Genomic DNA, 24,213 nt, shown 5'->3' with positions numbered 1-24,213 from the left:
TGGAGATCCAACAGCTATGACATAAGTATATAAAACACAGTAGACACAGGAAGCCAATTACAGGAACTCACTGGTAGTGACAATTTGTATAAAATAGGTACTAAAGTTGCGCACTATCGCAACCACAAGTGAACAAGTGAACATTATATCATGAACATTACATCTATTAAATGATCGTTGTTGCATGCCGTTCTCTTTCCTCCCACTATAAAATATCCTATAAAAATGTGAAATGTCTCACGAATTTTAACATATATAATTAACAAAATTATTAAACACTTCTGAGATTCATGCTTATTCTTTCATAATTATAAGTAACTAATTTATTAATTATCATTTTAACACTCGCTAATCAAAGTCGAAAATTGCACAAACAATTGATTAGTTACTGTAACTGTAAAATTGACATATTTAATTAAGTTTTGGCTTGGTTATAAATTGATGTGACTAAAAAGTACCTGGTTTTGGCTGTCAACATGCGTCTGAGTTCATTGTTGTGTCTTTTTGTCGTTTTTTCTCTCTCTCAGGCTAGGCGTGGTAGGAAGCGAGATTCAGATGAAGATAGTGTAAGTTCTTTTTACAACAATATAAATCCTAAATAAATGTCATATACAAAGAAAAAGTGACCAAGGCATCCAGTGCTCCGAGCTGGAATCGAACCAGCGTACTCCGCTAACCGGGCGAATGCCTGAACCACTGGGCCATCGGTGCACGAAGGCAAGGGTCGAAATTTCCAAGTATATGACATTCCCGAAGGCTCGTGGCGCCCTCTGCCATCCCTGAGGTAGAACAGTATGGTTCGACCTTCTAGCTGAATCAACTCAGGTGATTACAAGCTAGCGAAGAGAGATGGCGCTGCCATTAGTACTCTAAGAACAAATTAAATTATTTTCATAGAAAACTAACTCGGCCATCGGTGCACGAAGGCAAGCTGGTTGCAGGCATTCGCCCGGTAAGCGGAGTACGCTGGTTCGATTCCAGCTCGGAGCACTGGAGGCCTTGGTCACTTTTTCTTTGTATATGACTTTTATTTAATGTTTATAACATAATAGTAGTGTTACTACTTAAAAAATACAAGTTAAAGTATTTCTATGAAAATAATTTAATTTGTTCTTAGAATATAAATCCTCTACCTCAACCCTCGGTCCGGATAGTTTTTTTTAAACGCAAGGACCGGTCTTTTTTTTGATGGAGTGGGAATGCTGTTACGCACGATGTGAGGGACTCGCCGTTTCTTTCCCCTCTCCTAGCGAGAGGGGGGAAACTTGGCCCTACCCACTAAACCCACTCCGATGTTTCATCCTCTCTGCCGTTCGTGAGGGCGCGCTGGGATCGACGTATGCTTTTTATAGCATAGACGATTTTTTAAGCCTTTAATATAAAATTTTATTATTCATGTATTTAAGATGTATGTATCTATGACATTCAGATTTTAAATTTGTACTTTGTGTAAATTGACATGTGGTATTTAAAATATTATACAATAAATGATTATGATTATGATTATTATGATAGGGACCGGCTTGGGATGGTTATGTGGGACTCCCATATAGGCTAATGAGACCCATGGTTTACCCCTCGATTGCCGCCTCAGGGCTATAGGACGAGGTCGCACGCACGTTTCGGCACTCCTCCGTAACGTCCAGATCGTACCAGGCCCCGTAGCCGAATGGCATTTCTCCGACGCCAAACGAAAGCGATACGCCGCTGGCTCTGTCGCGCCAATACGCAAGCGCGATAGAGATAGATATCTACTAGCGCTTCGTTTCGTGAGCGTTTCGTGAGCGATTGTGCCATTCGGCTAGCCACCCTGGTCCAACAGATCTCATTGCCTATTCAGCGTGGTAACGCTGCCGGTGCGATGGGGACATTTGAACCAGGCTCCGTAGCCGAATGGCATTTCTCCGACGCGAAACGAAAACGAAACGCCGCAAAAGGTAGTCTGGCTCTGTCGCGCGAACCACGAGCGATAGAGATAGATATCTACGAGTGTTTCGTTTCGTGAGCGTTTCGTGAGCGTTTGTGCCATTTGGCTACGCATCCAGGTACGATTCGGGACAGTTTCATTTAGCTTAAAGTTACTATTTTATATATGACGAAGCCTGTTGCGGATATCATCATTGATTTGTTTGACGAATCATGTTGTTGATTTGGATTTGTGGCCACCTGACGAAGCCTGCGTTGCGGATGAATTTTCACATGGGAGTAGTGTTAGTACTGTTTTATTCTAATGTTTCCAACTAAACATTAGAATAAAACAAACATTCTAATTTTTGTATACAATCAAGGGTGAATAAGGCATCTTCTGGGCGAGCTCACTCCATCGTAGGCCATGTCTTTGCCTTTGGCTGGTCTGTGGCCAAGAGTAAGCCCATTTACAATTTAAAAAAAATTTCCTTGCGTGTGCTCTAATGTGACTGGCCAGGCCGAACTTGGTTTTAAATACTCGCTGGCACGGGTGGCAATAAAGTTCGCCAGCGGAGTTATACGTGTACACGTAGGAAGGCTTAGGTCTCTCTTTTCGTAATTGGCGCTTTTCATCTAAGGTTTTGAGGCGGTTATCCTCAAATGCCTTAACACCGTTATAGATGGTAGTTCGCCAAGATGACCTTTTCCCAGCAAGCTCCTCCCAACGCTCATGGTCGATGTCGCAAGCGTTCAGATGTCGTTTGAGCGCGTCCTTGTAGCGCAGGTGCTGACCACCGTGCCTTCGCTTACCCGTGTTAAAATACATATGTCTGTGTGTGTGGAGTCTAAGCTTTCGAACGGAAGGACCAATTTATATTTCTATTTTTGTTCGAAAGCTGAGGTAGTCGGGAATGTTCTTAGCCAAGTTTGATGAAAATCGATCCACTGTGACGGAGTTTTTTTCTTTTTTTTTATTGTGTTTATTTATAAAGAAGCTAGCTTTTAAGTTGTCTTTATTTACATGAACAAACTAAGACTAAACTTAAAAGCCAGCTAATGTCTAAAATAGGCCCTTGACCAAGGATACTAGCGACATTTTCTCGCTGTATCGCAATGCCGATACGTTGTGCGAGGAAGTCGCCAGCTCTTCGGTCACCAGTTACCTCAACCTTTGATTAGTCTTTGTATATAGTGTAAGTATTTATTTTCCTTCTTAGGCTAGGTATTTTACAATATGTATATAAAAATAAAATATAATAATATAAACATTTACAAAACAATATAAGAACATATAAACATAAAAAAACCTAACCTAGGGTGCCGCCAGCAGCGGGGCAGGGCCCAAGCTGCCGGTGGTTAGGGCTGCAGAGAGAGGAACCGTCGGACTATCCGCGCCGTGTCCAAGATCACCGCCTTCTGCATCTGACCCTTGATCCAGCCACCTAGCGAGAGTCTCTTAAGATGTTGGTCGAGACTCTTAGCTATGAGACCGTTCGCTGAAACGACAATCGGAACAATGATCGTTGAATCAAACATCCCACATGGCGGTTATCTCGTGGGCCAAGTCTAGGTACTTACTGGACTTGTCCTTCTCGGCTTTCACGAGATTCTCATCATGGGGTATGGTGATGTCAACGAGCACTGCCCGGCGTTGCGGACGATCTATTATCACAATGTCAGGCTTATTGGCTACATGACTATTTAATTATTATTGTTTATTGTTTTTTAGAGAGAAGACATTAGTCATAGTGTCATAATACATCCTAACGGAACAATTGAATATAAGAAGCATTATGTGCTCCTGTCGGCAAAGAAGACACTCAATGACGTAAGTATTTAATAAATATATTATGCAGAACATTCTCGAAATTTCCGGTAATTACTGGAACTTTCCATGAGAAAATTCCTTGCGATCCGATTCCTGGGCGAGCTCACTCCATCGTAGGCTACGTCTTTTGTGTATATTGTTGGATAGGTATTTAAAAATGAGTACGGGTTTTATAAAAATTGTTTTTTGATAACGTTAATAGTTTCGGAAATGATCGCTCCAAAGTAAAAAAATGTGACTTTTGAACCCATACCCTCTAACTTTTGATCCGTATGATTAAAAATATGAAAGAAGTCTCAAAAGTAGAAAATTATAAATACTTTCTAGGTAAATTATTTAGAACGACGGGAACAGACGGGAAACTACGGAACCCTACACTGAACGTGGCCCGTCTCGCTCTTGGCCGGGTTTTTAATATATTCAAGTACAATGTAATTGTACTTATGTGACAAAATATGCCATTTATTTTATAATTGGTTTACTTTGATTTTTTCATATTTATCCCTAATTAAAGTGATCCCTAAATCATTATAGGATGAATTGATAGCTAAAATATGAATTTTTTAGACTTTATCGTCATCTGATTAAAATATGTCATATTTTTTTTACAGTTAGCGGTAAGTATTTCACTAATTAGTATTGATAGTTCCTGCCTGCAATATTCAAGTCCTTTCGCTAAACGAATAAATATATGTATTTAAAGGGCTCCACAGGGTTTCATCGATTTTTGTCAAGTTTTGAGTTGAAACTCCTAAGTTATATATTATCGTTGTCTGAGTACCCACAACAAAAGCCATCTTGAGCTCTCCGTGGTGCTCAGACAATCTCTGTAAGAATGTCCTTATAATATTTATTTGTTTATAGATGGGTTTTTATGACGATTGTAAATCATCACAAATTATATAAAATGTGTAAAACAATGTATAAAATGTGTGTGTGTGTGGTGTATTAAATTCATACTTCATACGACAAAATGTATTCTCGTGTAATTTTTGTTTTACTTTTTAGAACAGACCACAGCGATTGACGGGATCAAAAACCAAAAAGGTAATGTATTTTTAATATATACATAAATAAACTCACGTCGATATGCTCAAAAAGGGTACGCAGATCAAATATAAAAAAATTTGTGTCACACTTGCCAAACAAGGGATTGAAATAAAAGATTATGAAATATAACCCAGCAACCTTCACATCAAGAGTGAACAGGCATCTTCTGGGCGAGCTCACTCCATCGTAGGCCACGTGTTTGCCTTTGGCTACTCTGTGGCCAACAGTAAGTCAATTATACATAATAATAAAAAAATTTACAGTTTGGCATCATTTAGAAGATAATAATTATAATTATATGTATCATTGGACCATTGGGAGTGAAATATTAATACTGTGGCATGTTTTCTTTTCAGTCTGAGCAAGAAGCAAGAAAAATAGCAGGGGTAAATACAAAAAAAACAAAATGTATTTTTTTCTTCTTTTGGCCTAAGAAATGGGTGGTTAAAATTTTTTGATTCCTTTATGGCACAGAATGCACTCGTATAGTCATAAAAAAATGGTAAATATGGTAAGTAATTTGAAAAATAAACACTAATGACAGCTGACACTGACGGTTGACATCGCTTTTTTTCTAGTTTCATATATTCAGCACGCGCAAAGGCATTGTCACCTCATCCGCTATTAAATTTCACAAACGTCATTTCGATCACTTGAAAAAAGATAATAAATAAATTATAAGAAATAAAAATAAAAGAGCCACCTTTCTGTGATCGTTATAACGCATTTTATCAGAAAAATATATTATTCGCCTATCTTCAAAAAACTTTACCAACCCAATTATATTGTTTTCCAGTAGAAGGACGCTTCGAGCCTTCGGCCCTACGCGGAACTCGGCCTGTGTCTTTCCTGGGCTTTGGCTTTCGAATTTTTATTATTATTGTTCTTCTTGGAAGGCGTGGGACGGGAGCCTTTCAAGGTCACTCAGGGCCTTTTACATACATACATACATACAATCACGCCTGTATCCCATAAAGGGGTAGGCAGAACACATGAAACCACTAAAGCTTCAGTGCCACTCTTGGCAAATAAGGGGTTGAAAGAAAACGAAACTGTGACATTACAGTGACAGGTTGCCAGCCTCTCGCCTACGCCACAATTTAATCCACTCAGGGCCTTTTATATTAATATATTAATTATATTATACCATGACCAAAGTGTTTCTTTGTAATTACAAAAATAAAATGCAATTCAACTACATTTATCTTTATTTTAAAATTATTGTTTTCGTTTTCAGGAAGCCAAAAAGCTCTTTGCCAAAACTGTGAAAAAGGTATTTACATAGTTGATTATTTTACAATGTCTTGATCGAAGCGAGTGGTTCGAGAATAGAATCCTGAACTTGCGAGTTTTTCAACACACTAGAAGTAAAATACATTTGCACCCGTTTCACCCGTTTGTACCTAACACAAAACTTTTCCCCTCACTATATTACGCAAAAAACGCGTTTATCACTGCTTCCAGTAGTTCTACAGTTGGTAAATTATCTTCATCACTAGATTCACCTATTTTTATCAATAGCAGAATTTTTGAGTATATTCAAGGTCAAATTACTTTATCCACGAGTGGGTAAAATGCGTTTTTTACCATAGGCATTAAAGGATAAAATATAAATATGTTTCCGAGCTAGTCAGGGGAAAAACTAAACCTTTACTAAAAAAAACTACATACAATAATCAAACGACCCACCCCGCATCGTTCCTGACGCAAAGGTGTCCATTACACTGGCCGCGTTTCCGCGCTGAACCGCAACAACTGCGCCAAGAATGACACGGAGCGGGGATTGAGGCACCTCTCTTGCAGGCGACGCCCCAGCTTCCATAATTGATTATATTTAAAAATATAACATTAAAGATTATTTTAAGGAATAACGCTTTAACTGTAGAGGTCGCTACAGGTCCCCAAGTTTGGCTAACTATGATCCAAAGGGCTGTGAAGTTCAAGTCTCTGAGGTCAATGCAGTAATTTTCCACTTTTTTTTTATTAGGCACACAAACCAGATGACATTTACAAAATGAAATAAGTAATAGTACAAGGGGAGGAAGTTGAATATTACTAACGAGAGTATGTTAAATCGCGACGGCTTGCCGGAGCGATTTAAAGACTCGAGTTAGTAATATTCATACTCCCCGAGTTACACACAATGTTTTTCATCACATTTGAGAGAAAAATACAGAAGAAACAGTCATAAGGCACAACCTTCAACCGGCGGCGTTGTGACCAGTAGTGTATCATATTAAATCCATTGTTTTTGATAACAAACACTTATTGAACGAAAACAAACACGAAAATACTGCATATAAATTAAATGCAACGTTCAAAAAAGCATATATAAATTATATAATTGAACTAAAATTGTAGTTATATTTCATTCATTTAAACTCCATTTAAATATCTTTTGATCTGTTGTAGGTACTCTCCGTTGCTAGGCAACGGTGGGTGCCTCGCGTACGCCCGCGGTCAAGCGCGAATAGATAGCATATTGTCAGATTGTAAATTAATATAATAATTTATCTGAGTTAAATTTTACGAAATAAATGCAAAACACACTGAAATAATTGTAAAACATAAATAAAATGCATCATTCATACCGTATAATATATTTTATAGCTTAATAGTAAAATTTCGGTTGTGCAATAAAAATCCTTGGCAGATTGAAACATCCTTTGCCTGAAGTATTGTACGGATTGTATTAATTTTTAAAACTAAATCCATTATTCCCTTGGGAATAAAATAGTACATTATGCTTCAGTACACGTAGACGCAATGATACCTTTAAACAGCAAATGTGATGAAAATTAATACACACATAGGTTTTGATTTAGAATGCTACCCAAAACATGTATGTGCAGCATGAAATAAACACATTATTGTACCTAAAGAACGGAAACTATTTACTATTTAAATTTATTTTTAAATTTTTAAAATTCTGATCCTAAAGAAATCGATAACAACGCATGTTCGCGTGTTGCGCGTACAAAAAATAATTAAATATTTTTGGACCACCTCTTAATATTTTTCAAAATCTTCATTTAAATGTTAATCATTTTTTAATTAATTATTATTTATTAAATGTTAATTAATTATTCTTCATTTAAATAAAAGTAGAACCATCCAGCTTGACAATTAATTTAAAATTTCTTTGAAATTACTTACACCCTTGTGGATAAAATGCACCTTTGTCATTCGTTTTGAAGTATTAACTTTACTTGCCGGTGTGGTGAAATTAATTTATATTAGAGCTACCTTACATCTATAATTTTTAAGAAAAAAAACCGCCTTCCTTTGGGGTTCTGGTGATAAATACTTTCAAATGTTGGATTATGTTATCAATTCGTCTGTATATTTTTTAATGTTTGTTATTCGATATCTCTGTCATTTCTGAACCAATTTTGAAATCTGGATGATTCTGAAGTAGTTACAGGACCTAAGATTGATTATCAGAACGGAACTCTAACCAGGGGCGGCTCACTTTCATCAGCAGTTCCACTGCACCAAATGTCACTGTTCTGGACGTAAGTGCATGCTGTTCTTATAAAAATACCAAAGTCACTATAAGCGTGCTGTTCAGATTTGAGGAGTTCCATTCTGGCCATCATCAGCAGTTTCACTGCACCAAATGTCATTGTTCCGTACCTAAATGCATGCTGTTCCTTTAAAAACACAAAAATCACCATATGTAGGTCTTTCAGATTCGAGGAGTTCCCTCGATTTCTCCAGGATCTCATCATCAGAACTGGGTTCTGAGAAAAATGGGACCAATCTGTATGCATATACATTCAATCAAAAAATAATATTTCAAAATCGGTCCAGTAACGACGGATATATCGAGGAACAAACATAAAAAAATAAATTAAAAAAAAAAACATACAGACGAATTGAGAACCCCTTCCCTTGAGATTTGGAAGGCTGTTCTATTAACTATTTGATTGTTTGTTATACAAGGGGGCAAAGTTGTATTTTAACGCCGAGTGTGGAATTGAAAAACGAGCAAGTGAAAGGATTCTATAGTTGAACCACGAGCGAAGCGAGTGGTTCGAGAATAGAATCCGGAACTTGCGAGTTTTTTAACACACGAGAAGTAAAATACATTTGCACCCGAGTGTAACACAAAACTTTTCCCCTCACTGTAGCGAGGAAACTACAACGCAAAAAATGCGTTTATCACTGCTTCCAGTAGTTCAACAGGTGGTAAATCATCTTTATTACTAGATTCACCTACTTTTATCAATTTTAAAGCTGTTAATTTGACTTTATTCAAGGTCAAATTACTTTACCCACTAGTGGATAAAATGCGTTTTTACCCGCTGGTATTAAAGGACAAAACACGTGTTTCCGAGTTAGTGAGGGGAAAAAATAGATTTTTTTTAATGGAATTTATGTTTATATAACGATGTCAGTACAATTTTATTATATTTATTGCAGTTGGCTGTAAGTATAAAATACAAATTTCCATTATAATTTCAATATAAAAATACAAATACCTTTTTCTTAAATATTTCCTGGGTTCTATGTCTTTTTTACACAATATAATTTTTACTATAACTGTCTAAAATTTTAGTATAAATCCAAGCAGTTGAATAACAATTTGGATAAAAATTACACTTCCTATAATTTTAATCTCATTTTTACAAATGAGTTGATTTCCGAAAAACAAAATCATCATTATTTTTAAAATCGGGACTTAATCGCGTATAACTACATATTAAACTGACCTCCAACGTTTCAAGGACGGCGTTGTCCCCGTGGTCTCGGAGAAGACTGGCTTGAAATGACATCAACACCTTCTGACAGCCGCGCGAGTTTTTCGAACTACCCGCACTTGGTTTTGATTATCAACTTGAACTGTTTGCGCACTAGGGATGTTACTCTGTCGACATACAACACTGACGATATTTGATTTAACGACTGTCGATATTATTTTCGGCTTACACTTATTAATGACAGGATTCCATGTGGATGAGATCCTAAAACCTTCGTCCCGATTGAAATTGCGATGTTTTTTGATTTCAATGGCTTCACGCACTTTTCTACTGTAGAAATGGCGTTCCGTGGAAAGGACTTTAGGGTCATGTAGTTCGATCCAGTGGTTTGGCCCTGACTCTAACAAATGTTCAGCCACGGCAGACTTGTTGACCTGACGATTTTTCACAGCCGCGATGTGCTCCTTTACCCTTTCTTCTATGGTGCGCTTAGTTTCTCCAATGTAGGAGCTACCACAACTGCAATCAATTTTATAAACGCCAGGTGATTGAAACGGTATAACGTCCTTAGGTGATCTTAGGCTTCCTGCAACTTTGGATAATGACGTGTACACCGTCTTTATAGAGTACTTTCCAAGTACTGTACCAACCTTATCCGTCACACCTTTAACATACGGCAGAAATGCCGGTTGTCTGGACACCTCAGGACCTTTCCCCCTTGCCTTCCGTCTAGGTTGCCACTTTTTATTCTTGTACCTTTTTATTCTTGAGACAACTGACTGCAGGTGGCGCGGGTGGTGGTGAGAAAGGGCACCCGCGCCACCTGCAGTCAGTTGTCTCATCGCTGGTGAATAGAGCGTATGATCTGTGTGACCCTGAATATTTGAAGGATGAGTTGTCACATATTCAGGAGGTGCTTAGAAGGAACGGGTACAAGAATAAAAAGTGGCAACCTAGACGGAAGGCAAGGGGGAAAGGTCCTGAGGTGTCCAGACAACCGGCATTTCTGCCGTATGTTAAAGGTGTGACGGATAAGGTTGGTACAGTACTTGGAAAGTACTCTATAAAGACGGTGTACACGTCATTATCCAAAGTTGCAGGAAGCCTAAGATCACCTAAGGACGTTATACCGTTTCAATCACCTGGCGTTTATAAAATTGATTGCAGTTGTGGTAGCTCCTACATTGGAGAAACTAAGCGCACCATAGAAGAAAGGGTAAAGGAGCACATCGCGGCTGTGAAAAATCGTCAGGTCAACAAGTCTGCCGTGGCTGAACATTTGTTAGAGTCAGGGCCAAACCACTGGATCGAACTACATGACCCTAAAGTCCTTTCCACGGAACGCCATTTCTACAGTAGAAAAGTGCGTGAAGCCATTGAAATCAAAAAACATCGCAATTTCAATCGGGACGAAGGTTTTAGGATCTCATCCACATGGAATCCTGTCATTAATAAGTGTAAGCCGAAAATAATATCGACAGTCGTTAAATCAAATATCGTCAGTGTTGTATGTCGACAGAGTAACATCCCTAGTGCGCAAACAGTTCAAGTTGATAATCAAAACCAAGTGCGGGTAGTTCGAAAAACTCGCGCGGCTGTCAGAAGGTGTTGATGTCATTTCAAGCCAGTCTTCTCCGAGACCACGGGGACAACGCCGTCCTTGAAACGTTGGAGGTCAGTTTAATATGTAGTTATACGCGATTAAGTCCCGATTTTAAAAATAATGATGTGTAATAATCGTGAAAGTTTAAATCAGTGTTTAACAAAATCATAATATTATTTTTTTTAATTAAGTGAAAAATGTTAAAATGTCACACCTCTTTAATCTCAGATTTTTTACTGTAACTCATTTTTTTATCATTCTCAGAAAATCAAATGTTTTTTTCTTTTTTCAGGTGGTAAGTGGACCATTTTTTTTTTCAAAGTTGTCCACCCCACTTTTTTGTATTTGGAAATTTTTATATGGTTTCCACTTAGAATCGCAAGCTCTTTCAATCCTAATAGGAGAAAAAGTGTCTCAAGGTTTTCTTCCCATTCCGTTACCATTTTTTCATACATTTTGTATGGCGGTAACGGAATGGAAGGTGTGAAATATTTTTTTGTTTTTATGTATTGTAAAAAAAAAAACCTTTTCTTTAATGTTTTATGGTAACCTTAACTCTTCTAAATTCCTTGAGTTTTATAGCAATATATAAGTACCTACATAACAAAGAGTGTCAAAATTATTTCAGAAAATAGGAAATATTACGGCTAAAAATGTGAGTATTTATTTGTGTACTTAGTCTGTATTTCGAGATATTATTTAAATAAATATAAACCAATTCTTCTCTCAAAAGTCTCCTTAAGTCACTAAGATAGTAAATGAAAACATTACACGACCAAAATAAGTAGCTAAAGAGTAAGTGCGTTTTCACATTATCCGACCCGATATCGGATGTAGGACCGATATCCCATACATTACAGGCGTCACCTTGGATTTTTTCATTGAAATCCTTCCGACATCGGATATCGGATCGGATAATGTGAAAACGGACTAAAGTGGGTTCTAAAGTGGGAACGGATTCAGATTTTTTTAAATGTCACTGAATTCATCCCAGGTGAAAAATACTAACTAAAATAGACCTTATCATGGGATTAAGTACTGTTTACAAATTTAAGTTTAGTTTTGTAATTTTTGTTTAGTGATAAATAAAGGTAAGTATGTAAATATTTAAAGTAGTTTGTTTTTTTAGGGTGGACAGATACAAATCCAAATACAGAAGCTTGCTGCATTGCAAAAAAAATTTAGCAATGTAAGTATTCGTTGTTAATAAAATTCTGTTTATTAACTTTTGATATTTATTTTTTCCATTTTTGATTACTATAAAGACTTGCCTTTGCCTAATAAATAAAAGTTAATTTTAACTGAAATACTAATTTATTAATTTTGCGTAGGTATAGTGTAAACTTTTGATAATCGAAATTTTCACTTGAGAATTTATCTGTGATGAATAACATTGTTGTTTTTGTTAAACCCGACCGGTAATTACATGTGCTAATTAAATACCATAAACAACAAAAGATGTTTTATGAACAACAGCAGTATTCCAAGAGATTTCTACTGTACATTTAATAAGATTAAAGTTGTTATCTGCCAGTAATATAATTTGATCGTTCTTGATGTATTTAAATAAATAAATATTGGGGACACCTTACACAGATCAACTTAGTCCCAAACTAAGCAAAGCTTGTACTATGGGTGCTAAGCGACGATATACATACTTAAATAGATAAATACATACATATATATATATACATAGAAAACATCCATGACCAAGGAACAAATATATGTGCTCATCACACAAATAAATGCCCTTACCAGGATTTGAACCCACCCATCCATTTATTACATTTGATATCTAGTGATGATTTGTGGCGTTGTTTTGCAATTTTCAATTATGGTAGTTTCATAGTGAGCACTATCTAGTTTTTCATTGCTGTTGTTTGCGCGACTGCACTTTTTGTTATGGTTTTTAACGTTTTTTGGATTTAAATTAAATAACTATAAAATTAGAAATCGTTCTTCCTTTTTTCTCCTCCGGTCTTTGCAGATTTTTTTAATTCATTCATACTTACTTTGTTTCAGCTGGTAAATACTTTGACTTTTCTACAATTTTAAATAAAAATTATATCGGAACTACCGAACATACAAAATGTCTTGCCGGCGTCTATATTTCAGAGCTCATTTATATGATTGAAGGTTGCTTCAAATAAGGAATGAACAGAATAGACACCTTCTGGGTATATTAGGCCATCCAGTTAAGATATAAGATGACTTTTGATATTAATTTTACGTATTTTTGATTACCATAAATACTTTATTGACTTATAAATATCAGTGTATTTTGACTGAAATATTATTAACATCTCAATATTGCGTAGGCATATACCTTATTTTCTATTTCTGTTAATGTTAATTACTCATCCGACCGAGTTCCTCCAAAATGTGTACACTTACCCAATTTCTAATTTACATGCATTTTGTTTTCCTATCGATAAAGCATAACGCTGTCATATCATTTTGTACCAACATTGTTACTTATGTTTAGAATTTTTACAAATAAATCATTTGAATTTAACTGGATTAAATTGTAAATACTAACAAAATTGTTTATATTTTAGCTCATTGATGTAAGTGAAACTTTGTTCTTTATGAGTAATAAATATTTACTCATTTTTTCTTCGTCCGCCTGCCCTTATCCCACGTTATATGGGGTCGGTACAACATGTCTTCCTCTTTCATTCTTCTCTATCTTTCGTCATCTCAACACTCACATCTTTCTTTCTCATTTTATTATCCTCTTTCACACAATGCAGTCCTCGTTGTTTGGGTTTACCGCTCCCTCTCCATCCATCAACCTTCATCTCCAACATTAGCGAGAGGGAGCGGTAAACGCCAACAGACGCCAAAAGATGAGGAGTGGTGGGTTGGCGTACCACGCCAACCCGCCACTCCTCATCTTTTCCATTATAGGTGCAACTTTCAAACTTCCCCTAATGTACTCATTCCTGATCCGATCCATTCTGGTCACTTCAGACATCCATCTCATCATAACATCATTCTCATTTGCACTACGTGCCCTCTTCTTTCATCCTTTACCTTTGTCGCCCAGCATTCAGTTCAGACCTTATTTTTGTAAGTCTTTTAATCCTGAATAAATAGAGGTAACTAACTAATAGGTTTTAGCATCTATGACAGATGATTTTGGCAGCATCCTTACGATACTTGCGTTCGTGGCTGACACACGGCAGGTGTATGCTCCCTCAGATAGGCGGTGGTTAGAAGCCTGCTCATGACGTCTCATAAAGAGAACATGGGCATTTTCAGAATTTTAGCTCCCTTACCTCAATTAGCGTAAGTTGCTAACAAAAACTAACTCGCTGTCAGTTTTGTGACGACAGTTTTCTGTCTAAAAATTTACTTTTTTCACATTTTCGATGTAGATTATCGCTCAAAGTTTATGAAATTAACACAAAAACAATATCTTTATAAAAATTTCGTGCTTAATTGTCGTCACAAAACTGACTGTGAGTAAATTTTTTTACAACTTACGCTAATTGGGACACCAAATTCTGAAAATGCCTACATAAACATAATATCTATGAAAAAATGTTTTTGACCATTGTGTTGCATATTTTTCTGACTCGTAGGTAGATAACATTCGATTACAGACAAATATGAAAATAAGCGAAAAACTACGAAACACAATTTTTTTAAATTATTCTCATTGTTTAATTTACAGCCGCCAGATTACAATATTGACAAAGCGGTATTTATAATTGTATTTTTGAAACATAGTTTTAAAATATTTAGTTTAGTGTGATCCTTTTTTTTTTTTTTTTTTTTTTTTTTATACTACGTCGGTGGCAAACAAGTATACGGCCCGCCTGATGTAAAGCGGTCACCGTAACCTATGGACGCCTGCAACTCAAACAGTGTCACATGCGCGTTGCCACCCCATTAGAAACTTGTACATTCCCTTTTGCTGTGTTAAGTACACAGCAAAAAGGAGTGTACAAGTTCTAAGGAGGGTTCGGGTTGCCGACGACTCAAAGGACAATAAACGGAACAAGTTAGTTCCGTAAGTCCTCCCATCATCAGCACACCGCACCCCCGTTGAGCTCTGGCAGCCTTACTCACCGACAGGAACACAACACTATGAGTAGGGTCTAGTGCTATTTGGCTGTGGTCTTATTGCCGTATATTAAAATAAATACCGATAAATGTATAATTGACTACCAAATGTAATAACATTTTAAAGTTTTTTAGTTAATACTAGAAATTAATTATTGACGTGTAAAATACTATTTTTTACCAATAAACGCTATCTATCTATCTATCTATATTATAAGTATATAAATATTTTCCGAATTTGCAAAGAAATATAATAGAAATGGAATCTAAAATAAAGTTATAAGTACTTATTTTGTTTCAGATGGTAAATAATTTGGTTTTTATTTTAAATATTACTTCAACATTATAAATATTATATTAAAACATACAAAGAAGAAACATTAGTACTAAATGCCAAGGACTGCAATATTTGCCGACGTCTATATTTTCGAGCTCATATAAGCCGGTAACCTCCAAAGCCTGAACAGGCACCTTTTGAGCGTCTTAGGTCACGTCTTCAGAGGCACGGACTCGACTAGTCTGCAAAGTTTTTATTTTATTTTTATTTTGAATGGGCTTACTCTTGACCACAGACTAGCCAAAGGCAAAGACGTGGTCTACGATGGAGTGAGTTTGCAAAATTTGGATAAAATTGCATCTTAAAATTTTATGTCATTTGACATTTAATATGATTTTACCAATAAAAATGATTATTGATTATTATTGATTATCGATAATTATATTATATCTGTATAGGTGGCGTTGATTTCTATACTGTCACCAACCGCGCTTGCGATTAGATCGAAATAATATATATTATGTACATACAATAACTATTATTGCGCAATATTGTGATAAAACTTTTTTTGCAGGTACAACGAGTATTTGTAGAGGTATGTATAAAAGTATTTAAAACATAATATATAAAATCAGATTAAAAAACTGTGTTTAAATAGCGTGTTTTTGTTAATTGTTGAAAAGAACTTTATATAGTACTGTAATTTTAAATTTGTAATAAAAAAAAAACAATAATAATAATACGGTGTACCCCTTACATTTCATTAAAGTGTCGAAAGGGCCTCTACGCGTTGGCTTCGGCCCCGCGCACGCCTCCCAAAGGTCCGGAATACCATTGTTCCGTGATGGGAAAGACATATGATGGTATAAAGACAATTTGGCGCGTGGTGAAAATAAACTTTTCGAAACAAATCTAATTTTATTGGCCTAAAGAATCGAATTGCAAAACCGTTTTAATATCAAAACCAAATTAAAATGGGATCGACCTTAATAACTTCGCAATAAGATATTACAAACGATATTTGAATATCAATTTTTATAATTTGACATAGTCGATTTTAATTGAAACAAAATAAAATTATAATTACTTATTTATTTTAGGGTCGACTACATTTTATGCACTGTTGCTTAATAATAACACACAAAGAATGTGTTTTATTGATTTCAGGGAATGACAAGTGAGGTAATGAAGTCGACGGAAGATGTGCAAGATTCGGTGATGCAAACGTTGGTGAGTTGAACAATCCGAAGGGCATTTGACTTAACTCATAGTGGCCATGATATCTGCAGTTGAAAGTTGTATAGAGCAACCGGCACAGTCGTCATGAGTAATTAACTCTTTACTTCGCTCATGTACGGCACACAACTGTCTGCTTCCTAAACAGAAATGCTTCCAGAACTTATGAGGATAAATTTTATACTTATAAATTATAAATTCAATTTTTTTTTCTCAGGATAAAGAAGATGCCCCAATGGCAGCAAAAGTGGTATGTTTCTTTTTTCAAATAACATTTTGAGACACAAACATTTTGAGCCCCTATCCCATAGAATTCTACGACACCCGCGGGAAGAAAGGAGGTGGTAAAATTCTTAACCCATCACCACATGTCACCTTTTTGCCAGGAGTGGCACGAAAACTTAGTAGTTCATGTGCTCTGCCTACCCCTTCATGGGATACAGGCGTGATTATATGTATGTATGTATGTATCATCACATGTGTACAGTGGTGGTGTTTACTACTATGAGTTCAATTTGTAAGCCTCTTGATGACTATGTTTTTTTTTGTGCAGTCAGCTCTACAATAAGTATTTAATTGCACTATCTCCGACGTACCGTCTTTATAAATTAGTTTCTCGCTTTTTATCTACTATTTGCTCACGAACATATTTTTTACAGCTGGTTTGTAACTTTGATTCATAATTTAAAAGAAAACAGTTATTTTTAAATAATCATATTAATCATCAATTACTAATCAAAATTTAAAAAATAATAATCAACATTCAATAAAAAAAAAATATTTTGATGGTCGGAAAATATTATACGAATGTAACTAAAATTACATTTATATTTTTTGTAAATTTTGTAAGGTAATTGTAAATTTTACTTTAAAGTTGGTTCAAATTATTTTTTTTTATTTATAGGTCGCGCAAGTTTTGTCACAGGTATGAATTATTCATATTTTGATTTTTAGATTGTATTGTTTTAGACATAGAGAAATATAATTTCTTTTCCATAGTTATAGTGAATTCAGTATACAAGTCTATTTACGGTTTTAATTTCAAAATGCTTAATACTATAAACTAACGGCACTGAAATTTAATATAGCATGTGCTCTGCCTACCCCTTTATGGGATACGTGACTATATGTATGAATGGATTAATTAATTTTATAATAAACTTATTAACTTATTATTTCAGAAACTAAGTGACGCTACCAAGGAGGTAATGTAGCAGATAAATATTTGTTGTTTTATATTTCTTATTTAAATTAATACTTGAAAAAGTTAAATTTCACTTTGTAAATAGTTTATAATTTATACTTGTAAATAATACAAGGTGAACAGATTTGTATAAATTTATGTAAACATTTCTTTAAACTTATAGTAGTGCAAAAATCTTTAAAATACAATCATACATAACTATGTAATATACCATAAAAGTATTTTATATTTATATTTGAAATATATTTTTCGTGAAATGTCACTCAAAATGTTTATAACCAGCTGCCATAAATAAATGATTGCTCTTTTCAGGAAATCAAAAAACAATTATCACCACTTCAGGTAGGTATCACCATAAAATACTTTATTGTTTTCGTCATACTAACACACTAGCATCTATTCAGGCCTTACACTCACAAAATCACACATAGTTACATATTACTCACACACACGCGCGCACACACTCATCCTATTTTCTTGCATGTATATAAAATTTAACTTAAGTTATAGGTGAGATATATATAAATAATATACGTTTTCAAAATGTCTAAAATATTGTCTTACAGATAACATATAAAAGATATAGAAACTTCTGCAACGCTTTACTGCGCAAACTAAAAAAAGAAAATGATAAAAAAGAAATTCTGGAAAGCAAAGGTAACCCAAGGAGGCTGTGGAAAACAATAAAAAACATTTGTCATATTGCCTCGTCTAATAAAGAGTCATCTGAATTACTGTCTTTACGAGGAGCCAATACCCCAAAAGAATCTCTTGATATATGCAACCAGTATTTTTCTACCATAGGACAGTCTCTGGCAAACGATATTTTGACAAAAATTAAAACGAGTGAAGAAACCCTAGCATCCTCATACAGTGCACCAGTTATTGACAAGCCAGGTTCCTTTTTTATGCATCCCACCAACGCTTGTGAAGTCGAGTCAGTAATTCTACAGCTCGACATTAAAAAGGCACCTGGACTTGACACAATAAACAACGCTCTTTTGAAGCAGATAAAAGACGCCATAACGGATCCGCTGGTGAACATTTTCAACTTGAGTTTCTCTGTAGGAATTTTCCCAAATGTTTGGAAACTTGCATTTGTTTGTCCAATATTCAAAGGTGGCACCAGAGGAGACCCGGGAAATTACCGGCCTATCTCACTCCTCAGCACTTTTTCAAAACTGCTGGAAAAACTTGTAAATAATAGATTAGTTAATTATTTAGAAAGTCACAATATACTCTCGCCACACCAACTAGGTTTCAGGAAGGGTAAATGCACAGAGGAGACGGTGCAAATCCTAACTACATCTGTAGCGAACTGTTTGGAGAATAACGAAGCCTGTATTGGAGTGTTCTTGGACTTGGCCAAGGCCTTTGATACAGTCTCTACAGAGATACTTATCCAAAAGCTGCACGCATGTGGTGTTAGAGGTTTACCTTTGTAATGGTTTAAAAGCTATTTATCAGAGCGTCAACAAGTTGTAAAGGTTGGTTCACATAGGAGCAGCTCATTGGGGGTTCGATATGGGGTGCCACAAGGGAGTATACTTGGGCCGACCTTGTTTATTCTCTACATGAATGACCTCCACTGTCTACCGTTGAAGGACGCCGAAATAATTTGTTACGCAGATGACACTGCGATTGTCTTTCGTGCAAAAAGCTGGAAAGATGCCCTTACTAATGCAGAACACGGAATTTCCTTGGTTGCTAAATGGCTGCAAAACAACCTTCTTACTCTGAACACTGGAAAGACAAACTTCCTTTGCTTTCACAAGACTCTGGCATCATCACCTCCTTCCTCCACGCAGAGCATTAAAATTCACACCTGTAGAGGGGACAGAGATGCATGTTCCTGTAGTTCAATACGTCAAACAGAGATGATAAAGTACTTTGGCGTCATAGTAGACCACAACTTGAACTTTAAGTCACACATATCTGCACTTTCAAATAGAGTTAGACGTATCGTTTATGTTATGAGGCACTTAAGACACGTTGCCGATATTAAGACCCTGAAATCAGTATACTATGCTTTGTGCGAATCTCTTCTGACATACTGTATAAGCTGCTGGGGCAGTGCTAGCAAAACGGTTATTATTGAGGCGGAAAGAGCTCAGCGTGCAGTCCTTAAAACCATGTTAAATAAGCCCTTCAGGTACTCAACATCATTACTTTATCAAAAATCCGAGGTGGTAACGGTACGCCAACTATATATTCTCAAAATTGTGGTCTCCAAACATAAACAGATTCTTGGAAGCGACGAATACAAAGATATGTTGAAAAGGAGAGTGTACCGAACTCAGGTTCCAACGTTACGTACTGCGTTCGCAAAACGATTTGATCCTTACATATCCAGTTTCGCATACAATTCAATCACTTAACACGTAGATATTAAAGATAAACCAGTTTTAAAACCAAGCAGCTTTTAAGGGAATGGCTAGCCAAATTAAATTACGATGAGACTGAAAGAATTGTCCAAACTCGAAATAGTTGAAATTTCATAAGGATAGTTGATGTATGTTGTTTTGTTTCTTTTATTATTTTGTAAGTATTATACTTAGTTGTAGGCGTAGTCACATTGACCAAACATTCAAATCTGTCAACCGGTTGAATCGTACTTTGGCACAACGTATGTTATTGGTTGCCGCGATACAGGCATGCCTAGTGCGGTTACCAATGTTAATCAACTTGTAATGTACTCTTTACTTAATAAATATTTTTTCATTTTCATTTTTTCATTTTCATTGTAACCTTACACCTGATTGTAAAAGGGAAGAAACTGGCTCTTGAGACACAGGGAGACCAACTTTGAGAGCCAGGGACCAATATTGTATATACACGTAACCTTATAGTTGCAAGAAACTATATTTTATTTTTATTTTTACACTAATTATTCTAAGTCGAAACACTCAAGACAACCCAAATATTTTTTTTCTCTATTTAGATTCCATATATTGAAGACGATTCAATAAGCAAAGTAAGTATAATGAAAACGAACAATAAAATTATATTAGTAAAATCACAGGTAACAGCTTTGGTCCGATTATAGTCCCCAATTTTATCCAAGGATTTATTTTAATAAAATAAATCCTTGGATTTTTAACAAAGTCGCAAGCCTTTGAATTGGGGACTATAATCGGACCAAAGCTGTTACCTGTGATTTTACTGTTACTTAGAGCCAAACGCCGGAAAAATGGAAAATAATGTTATTTATGAAATAAAACTATGGAAACGGATCGCGTATAATAAATTTACAATTCATCACGACCTCAGTCACTCATTGACCACGAATGCTGTAAAGTATTCGAAACGTTCGAATCCGTTTCCATAGTTTTATTTCATGATTAACTGTCGTGGTAACCGAAGACAATTATAATGTTATTTAATCGCGTTGACTTCTAATTTAAAAAGTTTACTTAGTAATCTAAGTAACACTAAAATCACTGTATGGCTATGAATGAATAAGGTATATAATACATTTTTTGACAGTGATCTGTTTAATTTTAAATTATCGCAGAGTGATGATGACGATGATCAGGTGAATTCTTTTTTTTTTCAAACTTCCTTTTCTTTCAATCTTTCAAAATCAATTACATTTTATGTACATTTAAAAAATTCACCTAATCATCGTCATCAGGTGAATTTTTTTTTTCAAACTTCCTTTTTTCTCAAACTTTCAAATTCAATTACATTTAATATTTTTGTGTAGGTATTCCCAAAATACCTATACAACCGAAACAATTTTCATTTAGCCTTTTTTTATGATACCAGCTAACACAAGTTACTTTTTTCAAAGGGTCCCGAAGATGACGAGGCAACACTAAATGATGATAACGGTTCAGGAATGGTGCATAATGGACTCGGTTCGGGATCCAAGAAGCAAATGTGTATCTTTACACCTGTTACTAAACTGTACTGCGTTAGTCAGATGAAGGAGCTGTGAGATTGGGTAAATGGAATTATTCTTTTTTCTTCTTCTATTTTATTATAACATGTTTTTAGATGATATGCCATACAAATTTTGTATGTTTTTTTTTGAGAATTTGACATGTATTTTTTCTTTTAATAATGCGAAAGAAACACGCATTAAAACTCGAAAATTAGCATTCATTTCCCGGGACCTAAAACTAAGCTAGATCGATTTTTCACCTCCGAAAACCCCCACATAACTAATTTCAGCGAAATCGTTGTTAGAGCTGTTTCCTAGGTCGCCGATAAGAAATATACAAGAATTGCTCATTTAAAGATATTTTTAGTCTTACCTATAGCATTAAAGCACACGGATGATCTCAATGCAAACGTTCTTGCGCAAACAATTCTGCTGTTTTGATATTTTATTTTTAATTGAATCTAAAAAAATGTGGTAAAGCTATACTAATAGTAAAAACTTTTTATACCCTCATTATTTTTGTACCCATGCCGTATATCTTAATAAGTTTCTCGTTCAGTCTATTATTTTTTGTTTTTTGTTTTCAGTATCTACGTGTTGGACACATCACTGCTAATTAGATGACATGATAAATAAATTGACTTGCTCAGTTTTATTTCGTTTTATTATATTCCCTATGTCACCATTCAATTATAAAGAGCCCATACTTAATATTCATATTTAATGCTGTCACACCATTACGTAAGAGTGATAGAGATAGCTAGCTACCATAACGATGTTAGGTATCATAATTATCATAAACATTGACTACAGACGGTCAACCAAATCTTGGCACTAACGCCGTGGCTTGCGTGGGCGACGGTCGCGTGATGGTCGCGCGACGGCGATGCGACGCATACGAAATCAAACCTTATCGATATGTTAGTATGAGACGCGACGGCGACGGTTGCGCGACCGTCGCCCACGCAAGCAACAGCGTAAAGAAAGACGGCAGATTTGAAAAGTGTAGGGCCATTGTAGGGCTCACCGGCCGATTGTTTTCATAAATCACGTGCCTTTCAAAACCTCGCGTTGCGTAATCACCGATTAGCCATAACACTTAATTGACTGAAAATGTTGGGGCGAAGGATTAATTCCCCTAGAAAAATTTATTTCGCGCCTTTTTAGTGCTAAGACTTGGTTGATCGTTTATAGTCAATGCACTAAAGCTTACGATACTTAATATTGTTAAGTACTTAGATAAGTAGAAGAAGTGCCCTGTTTGGAAATCACTTGGATCTAAACAGGCCCCGTAGCCGAATGGCATTTCTCCGACGCCAAACGAAAGCGATACGCCGCTGGCTCTGTCGCGCCAATACGCAAGCGCGATAGAGATAGATATCTACTAGCGCTTCGTTTCGTGAGCGTTTCGTGAGCGATTGTGCCATTCGGCTAGCCACCCAGGGCACTTCTTTTTCACTTCTTGGAATCAGAAATAAATAATTGGCAGCTGGGTCAATTCTGAAATTGACTTTTGTCGATGTTACAAAAAAATGTGTTTCAAAAGTGTAGGAAAAAATATTTTCTTGTGTTCCTCTTGAAAAGCGTCTTTCAAACTGATTAAGGACGAAAGTTGTTCATATCGTTACTAATAGCGTGCTTAATATGTATACGCCTAAGTTGCAATAGCGACAATCTGATACCTTATATAGTTTTGGCTTTCATTTCCATTCATCTTAGTAGAATTTTTTAAATTGAAGGAAAAATGGAAAACGGAGGTGTAAATTCTTCCATTTTTCGTTTGATTTAGGTATATTATGTTGTATCGCTCGCAGACGTTTCTGTGTGATAAAAAAAAACAAATTCGTCTTAGTAGGTTTATCGATAGGTAGTTGCAGGCGTCCATAGGTTACGGTGACCGCTTTCCATCAGGCGAACCTTATACCTGTTTGCCACCGACGTGGTATAAAAAAGGTATCAACCTCTATCATTTATAGAAAAATATTTAAACTTGAATTAACAACTAAACAGTAGGCAAAGTCTATTATCATCAGTTAAAACCGTGTACAATTTCGAGAAAGGTAATTAAGCAACGTACACGCATACCAACGATAATTGAAATAAATTAGGTTTTTTTGTATAGAATTTAGAATGCATTATAGCTATTAATCTGACTGGTGCATAATGAGAGGTATTAAATCACGAGAGTTGTTTTACGAAACAAGCCGAAAGGCGAGTTTAATGCCTAGTTATGTACATAACTTTATCTACATCCATATAATAAGTTTTCTATAATATGTAAAGGTATAGCCTAGATAAGAGGATATCAACTAGTGATTGACTGTGACTATAAAAACGTTAGATATTTGAAGCGAAACAAACTATTTCAGGTTTAACATTTACAAAATGGTAGTTACTTCTGAAGCTTTGTTTAACCCAATAATTTTGATGCTGATTATACCAAAAAT

At 35.6% G+C, this 24,213-nt stretch overlaps 2 protein-coding genes across 2 annotated transcripts; both read left to right on the top strand.

Moving 5' to 3' along the window:
* The first annotated feature begins 464 nt into the window (after positions 1-464).
* On the top strand, positions 465-6,071 carry LOC125236946. Its single transcript, XM_048143865.1, has 6 exons — positions 465-566; positions 3,638-3,736; positions 4,348-4,353; positions 4,745-4,783; positions 5,143-5,172; positions 6,024-6,071. Exons 1-6 carry the CDS (start codon positions 477-479, stop codon positions 6,069-6,071), a joined length of 312 nt encoding a protein of 103 aa, XP_047999822.1. The 5' UTR covers positions 465-476.
* A 9,942-nt stretch (positions 6,072-16,013) lies between these two features.
* Positions 16,014-22,418, top strand: LOC125237172. Its single transcript, XM_048144157.1, has 10 exons — positions 16,014-16,035; positions 16,608-16,670; positions 16,894-16,926; positions 17,336-17,338; positions 17,581-17,601; positions 17,858-17,881; positions 18,193-18,222; positions 20,822-20,854; positions 21,674-21,826; positions 22,354-22,418. Exons 2-9 carry the CDS (start codon positions 16,611-16,613, stop codon positions 21,818-21,820), a joined length of 351 nt encoding a protein of 116 aa, XP_048000114.1. The 5' UTR covers positions 16,014-16,035; positions 16,608-16,610; the 3' UTR covers positions 21,821-21,826; positions 22,354-22,418.
* Positions 22,419-24,213: the final 1,795 nt, after the last annotated feature.

This window comes from Leguminivora glycinivorella, chromosome 20, assembly GCF_023078275.1.
Source record: "Leguminivora glycinivorella isolate SPB_JAAS2020 chromosome 20, LegGlyc_1.1, whole genome shotgun sequence".
Taxonomy (NCBI): domain Eukaryota; kingdom Metazoa; phylum Arthropoda; class Insecta; order Lepidoptera; family Tortricidae; genus Leguminivora; species Leguminivora glycinivorella.
This window is presented reverse-complemented; position numbering and strand designations above follow the sequence as displayed.